Source organism: Vulpes lagopus, chromosome X, assembly GCF_018345385.1.
Source record: "Vulpes lagopus strain Blue_001 chromosome X, ASM1834538v1, whole genome shotgun sequence".
Classification (NCBI taxonomy): Eukaryota; Metazoa; Chordata; class Mammalia; order Carnivora; family Canidae; genus Vulpes; species Vulpes lagopus.
Genome location: NC_054848.1, coordinates 36,408,503 through 36,415,438, shown reverse-complemented (window position 1 = coordinate 36,415,438; position 6,936 = coordinate 36,408,503). Strand labels below are relative to the sequence as shown.

General features: G+C 48.6%; 1 protein-coding gene across 8 annotated transcripts in view; it reads left to right on the top strand.

Annotated features, from left to right (window-relative positions):
• Positions 1–4,274: 4,274 nt before the first annotated feature.
• The window catches only part of CASK (calcium/calmodulin dependent serine protein kinase), a 345,585-nt gene continuing 342,923 nt past the window's right edge, over positions 4,275–6,936 (top strand). For 3 of the 8 annotated variants that reach the window (XM_041740872.1, XM_041740865.1, XM_041740870.1), the window contains exon 1: positions 4,276–5,009. In XM_041740872.1, coding sequence (XP_041596806.1) covers positions 4,951–5,009 — 59 coding nt within the window. In that variant the 5' untranslated portion in view covers positions 4,276–4,950. Of the gene's footprint in view, positions 5,010–6,936 lie in introns of all 8 variants that reach the window. The other 5 variants (XM_041740871.1, XM_041740869.1, XM_041740868.1 and 2 more) reach the window with 2 other exon arrangements.

The following is a 6,936-nucleotide window of genomic DNA, read 5'->3' as shown; positions in this document are numbered from 1 at the left end:
GAGAGAGAGAGAGGCAGAGACACAGGCAGAGGGGGAAGCAGGCTCCATGCACCGGGAGCCTGATGTGGGACTCGATCCTGGGTCTCCAGGATTGCGCCCTGGGCCAAAGGCAGGCGCCAAACCGCTGTGCCACCCAGGGATCCCTTGTTTTCTTTTAGAGCAAAATTTAGCAAAGGCAGAGACCATGTCTGCTTTATTTGTAGCTGTAACCTCAGTGGCTAGAATTAGACATTCATTGAAGAAATATAAAATAAACGATTTGCAACATGATGTTGAAGAAGATGAATATGAAATAAATGATTCACAGTATGATATCAGAGTATAAGTCTAGAATATGCAGCTTTTTCTGGAGACACTGACAGTGTCTTTCATCTCAGCTTAGAGTATCCTGCTTATATCACAAGGCAATCACTTCATTCGTAGAACAGTGTCAGTCTTAATTTTATTCATTAATTCAGTAATAATTTCTATGTTTAAACAATCATAGGTACAGAATGAGGCTGAACTCTGAATTGCCTAAATTAGCCCTGTGCCACTCTAACCTCTGTGTTGTTCTCATGCTAATATTGCTCTTAGAGTGTGTTTTTCCAGATTATATCTGTGTCATGTTGAAATTATGTGGGAGCCCAACAACATGAGAATGTCTAATGCAACTGTGAGGAAGTCCAATGCTTCAAAGTCATTGAAGTTCCCACTGACATCTGAGAATCAAATTTCTCTAGGACCAACTCCATCCTTGTGGGTGTTAAAATGTTTCTGAATGTTTAAAGTTATTATATGTATATCAGTAAAGTTATGTCAGTTATACACTTGAGGTATATCTACATTATAATGTAGATCTATAATTATTTCATTGGTAATTTCCCTAACATTGGAAATACTGCTGATTGGCTGCCAAAGCCCATTCCCCATTTGCTTCTCCCTTGCCCACCTCCAAAAAGGAGGCAGGAAAAGTCAAATATCCATGTCACCCGCTTCCCATGCAGGCAAGGGTTGCCACATGATTCTGTTCTGGCCAGTGATGTGGGAAAGAGATATTTTCTTTCCGTAAATAAGAGGTGGGAGAAGGAGCAAAATGGCCTCGCCTACCCTTTTTGCGGTCCTGAATCCTGTCTCTGAATGCAGTTCGGTGCTGGAAATTGTAGTAGCCATCTTGCGATGGTGAAAGAACAAGCCTGAGAATGACAGGCTAACATGTCCAGGACTGCAGAGTGGAAGGAAAGAACCTGGTCATTGATGATACTGTGGAGTAGCTGATCCAGTGTTAGTAACAACCCATATCCATACTTCTTGCTCTGTGAGAAAAACAAGCCCTCCATTTGTCTAAGCTGCTGTTATATTCAGTTATTATTAACATCTGAACACAATATATCTGATGCACCCAGTTACTTTAACATTTTCGTTGTGAAAACTAAAACAGATTATTGACACCTGACCACTTATATCTGGGCTTATATTTGTTGGAAGAGTATTAGATTTTTGTAAGAAACCCAGAGAATTATCTTCATTTGGAAACTTTGGTCATTTTATTTTCTTAAAGATTTTATTTATTTGAGAGAGAGAGAGAGAGAGCAGAGAGAGGGTTAGATGGGGAGGGAGAAGCAGTGTCCCTGTTGAGTGCAGATCCAGGACCCTACCCCCCACCCTCACCCCACAACATGAAGCCTGACCTGGAGACCAACCTGAAGACAGACCCCAGGGCTGGACCAGGGGCTTGATCCCAGGACCCTGAGATAAAGACCTGAGCCAAAGTCAGACGCTCAATGACCGAGCCACCCAGGTGCCCCTAAAAGCTTTGAGGGGAGCTACCTCCAGCCACAATGCATGCTATGAGTTCTGAGGGATGTGCTTTGCAGAAAACTCCTGCATGACTAAATACCACACTGGGAGCTGGGAGACCTAGGCTCTGATGAGATGTTCAGTGAAATATGTGGCCATGGACATCTGTTTTCCTCTGAATTTTTCTCATTTGTTGTACCATAGAATGTAGAATGCTTTCTCTGAGACTAATAGGAAGCTCACCTCCAAGTGGTTTAAACAATAAAGTGAATTCATTGCCCTATATGACCCGGAAATGTAGAGAGTTGGCTAAACAAGAGATTGATAATGTCACTGAGGACATCATCCTGCTGCCCCTCAAGTCCACCTCCCTCTCAGGTCTGACTACCCTCACAGATACAGATGTCTGATGGCAGCAACTGAGGCTGCATACAAAAATTGGCCTTTTTGTTCAAGGCCAATGGGGTGGTTGGGGGCTGGGGTGGGGAGAAAGATCATTGTTGGGGAAAGTCCTGAGCTTTGTGGTGATTGGAAGACCTTGAGCCCCTCAAGGCCAGGAACTGAGGAATGCCAAGAGCTGATTAAGTCAAGAAGGTTACATTTATTAGCTTAATGAATTAGGACCCACCTCTCCGGGTGAGGTGGTTACAATCCCAGTCAAACCCAGAGCTGCTACCACATGCAGAGGTGGAATGGCTCCTGAGAGGGCATTCCTCACATCTGTAAATGACTGAGTTGGAAAGGCTGATGTCTAAGGCTCTTTCCAGATTTAAACTGACTGTGATTCCACGAGCAGGGTGCAATCCTATCTCTATAATCGTCTTTCTTTTTCTTTTTTTTAAATTCAACTCCACAATTTCATAATTGTCTTTTTCTACCTCTGAGTATAAACCCCTGATAGATAGATCAGATAGATAACAAGAAGATAGATCAGAAGATCAGATAGATCAGAAGATAACAAGCCCCAAAATAAAGTTAATATGTCTTGGCATAACTCCGATTTGAACTGGGGAGAGGAAGTGAAGCTGACTAGGTGACTTGTGAGGGGGTCACTGTGCACCAGGTGGACATGCCAACTTTGGGTGACAATGACTTGGAATTGCTGGATCCTCAATGGAGGCAATGTTTCTCAGGCTCTAAATCTCCCTTGTCTAGAGAATGCACAAGCTCTTTGGGAAAGAATGAAGGCCTTCTCATACAATTACATTTTCCCTCTGATTTGCATTGTAAAAAAAGCGTTTAGTACTCAAATCCTTAACACTGGCAAATCTCTCAGTGTCTGGAGGGAGTGGTCAAGGGTTTGCACAAAACGTTTCTAAAGAGAAAATAGGCTGAGTCTCCACACCCCCCCCCTTTGGTAAATACTGTCTCTTCCTTTCTTTTTTTCTTTTTTCTTTTTTTATTACCGCACTGAGAATTTTACCAGGTGATTTCTAGAAGATGACTTATGAACTAATTGGGCACTTGTGCTGTGCAGAGGAACAAAGACTTTTTTTATTGGTCCTTAACTGAGGCATATACCTGTCTGATGGCGTTGGCTCATTCTGCACATGCTCAGTTGAACAGAAATCTTCATATTGAATACAACCTAGCACAGCGGCAACACCCAGAACCTCACTCCTTGGCTGACTCTGTGCATCCACTCCCCCTAGTTGCATTTTTATCCTGATATGTCTAACATTTATAGGGAGTACAGGAGAAGGGTAGGTACTGAATGCTTGGCGGTGCGGGGAGGCGACATACTAAGGGGCTTAAAGTGTCTGTCCCTGCCTTCCTGACCTGTCTCTAGGCTGTGTCTACTGAGGGCAAGCGCTGGATAAGAATTTGTCAAGTTTGGGGCAGAATGTGAGAGAAGCTTATCTCTAGGAATTGTCACTTATGGTTGCACATCTTCCTGGACAGTTTTTGTCTGGTTCAAATTCTTGTAGGTGGACGACCCCCACCCCCCTTCACCAGCCCTCATTTGCAATAAGGAATGCAGAATGGCACTAAAAGCATCCGCCGCCTAGCATGGTCTGGAATGACAGCCTCTCCACCTCTCTTTTGCTTTTTTCATTCATTAGGACCCTTTCCCAGCCTCTTTCCACAGCAAAAACTGGGCAAGGCTTCATGCGGTTACAAAAGAAGAGAGGGGAGCGGCCGGGGTTCAAGCGCTCGCCGCAGAGAGCCAAGAACGTGCGTTCAGTCGTGGATCTTTTGTCCCTGGCCCCCCCTCCCCTCCCGCAGCTCGGTCGCGGAAGGGACGACCCGACCCGCACCCGCCTAAACAGCTGCTGCCGGCGCGCCCCTCGGGCCGACCACCCCCCCGCGCCCCTTCTAGATCCCCGACGCCCGCCCGTTCGCCGTGACGTGGCCCGCGGCGCGCGCATGCGCCGCTCAGCCCGGTTCCCTGTCTCTCGGCCACCGCCTCCCGACGGGCTGGAGTGGGCGGGGCCTGTGGTTCTGGAAGCCGCGCGGCCGTAGGGGGGGAGGAGGGCGTGTGTGCGCGAGGCGGGTGCGCGGGGACTCGCTAGCTGGTCCGCGGCTGAGGCGGAGGAGGAGGAGCTGAAGGCGGCGGCCGCGACTCCCGCCCGCACAGACAGCCAGTCCCGCGAAGCCCCCTCCCACTCTCGGGCGGGCGGCGGCGGCGGCGGGAGGAGGAGAAGGAGGAGGGAGCGTCTCTGCCGCCGCCTCCTGGTCCCCAGCGCCGATCTGCCGCCGCCACCTCCCTCCGCGGCGATCCTCCCTCCATGGTCCTGCCGCGGCCCCCCTTGTAGCCTGAGCTGCCCCGCGCCGCGCCGGAGCCAGCCTCGGCAGAGGGAGCGGTCGCGGCCTCGCGGCCCGGGCCGGCTGAGAAGCGGAGAGCGCGGCGCCGCGCCGTCCCCGAGGATCCGCACGCCGGGCAGCGCGGCCCGAGCAGCGCGAGGAGCAGCGGGCGGGCGGGCGGCGCCGGGCCCGGGCCGCCCTCGCTCTCGCGCCCCGGCCCCGCCGCCCGCGCCGGGGCGGTCGCCCGCAGAGGAAGGCGCCGCAGTCTCCGGGCCTCGCAGCCCCACTCGAGCGAGCGTCCTCAGCACCGAGGGCTCGCGGGTCCTGAGGGGAGGAGGCGAACCAGGGGCCGGGCACTGAGCTCTTTGGCGCCCCCACCCCCGTTTTCGGAGACCTCCACGCTGCGGCCGCTGTCCCCTCCGGACCATGGCCGACGACGACGTGCTGTTCGAGGACGTGTACGAGCTGTGCGAGGTGATCGGCAAGTGAGTCCCCTCGCGAGGGAGCGGGAGTGTGGAAAAATGCATTTCAGTGATGCCCGGGTTTTCCCGCACCGGCACCCGCTCCGGGCCTGCCCCCTGCCCTCCCTCTCCTCCGCCTCCCTCGTCCTCCTCACCCGGGCGTATTTATAGACGTGTACCTGGACCTCCTGGCGGGCTGGGGTCCGGGGGCTTCTCAGCGATCCTTGGAGGCCGCCGAGCCGAGGTCGGCCACCTCACGAGGCGTGGGGCCGGCCGAAATCCGCTGTCTGCATTTTATCTGACGGTTGCACAGGGACGTGGCAGACCCAATTTTATAGTTGCTTCCTGGGAACAGTTGGGTTATTGTTACCTTGCCTGTACCACAGACCATTAACGAAAAAGAGCAGCTTGCATTTCCTCTGCTTGCATGGAGTGACAGAGAGAGAACGTCCAGGGTTTTTAATTGTGGGGTGTGTGTCTATTGTGCAGGATATTAGATAGATGTCTTTGTGTTCACCCCATGCCCGGATTGGAGGGGGTCATTTTCAGACGGGGTGCGTTCAGTTTCAGCAAATTCCTCACCTGGTGTAGACCAGCGTGGAAAGAGTTGGGGGTATCCGAATTTTTAATGCCTCGTTATGCAATAACTGTTAAATCACTGTTCGAGGCTTCCCTCGACTGTTGTTGGGATGGTGGTGGTTCGTGTGGCAGAGCCGTCTGCTTTGAGTCACCAGGCTTGTCTAGAATATAGAACTGACAGTCCAAATGCTCATCCTTTCATCTGTGTTGTATAATTACACTAGGGAAAAGCAGGGAATCAGATTAATCACAGTGCTGATTGAGAATTAAATCTGCAGTTCCTCATCTAATTGTCCATTCCTTAAATCTGTTTTGAATAGTTTCCTTTTCATTCTTGTCAAACAGTATTCCAAGTGCACAATCCTGCTAATTTGCTGGTGAGGGAAAAGGCTGGCGATCCGAAGTTGATTTTCTAGTTCAGCGTGTGTGCTGTGCCTTGAGAAGTTGAGGAGATAAAATTTAAGAGCAATTTTTGCTTCTTTATGAAGGACTGCCAGGTAGCTTCCATTGAAATATTTTACCTCTTTTTGGAAGCGGTGCTTTATTGTCTATTTTAAGGTCCGCAGTTGGGAAATGAAACCAAGACCTTAGACCAGTTGGCTGTATCCCTTTTAAGTTGTCTGCAGTACCAGATTTCAATTTGTTTTTAAGTGCTGATAACTCATTTTTTTCCTTCTATGTTGAGGTATTACAGTGTTGCCTCACATGAGGAAATTATGGGGAGAGCTTGCTACACACTTTCCTCAGACCCAATTGATACAAGGACGCGTTACTCCTTGCCCCTATTGTTACATGACCAGCCTGTCTACTAGAGGAAGGATATCCAAATGTGCCCTGATAAACTGCTTGTGGAAGTGCTCTAGAGCAGCGCTGTCCAAAAGGTATATGATGCAAGACATATATGTAATTTTCTATATAAAAATTTTACATATATAAATTTTGTAATGATCACATTAAAAAATTAGAAGCAAATAGGTGCAGTTTTAATAAAATATTTTCTTTAGCCCACTAGATCCAAACTATTACTGTTTCAACATGTAAGCAGTGCAGAAATTATTAATGAGATATTTTACATCCTTTCTTTTGTACTCAGTCTTTGAAATCCAATGTGTATTTTACACTAACAACACCTCTCAATTCTGACACCGAGCTACATTTTCATCTGAAATACTTGATCTGTATTTAGATTTCATGACATTTCCATTTGCAAAAGTAGATTCACACACCCAAGTTTTCCCAAACATATCTAAAAGTTTTCTAATAACCTAATCGATAGTTCTTTCTAAATTTAAATTGTGATTAATTAAAATGAAATAAAATTGAAAATCAGTTTCTCAGTTGGACTAGCCACATTTCAAGTGCTCCACAGCCA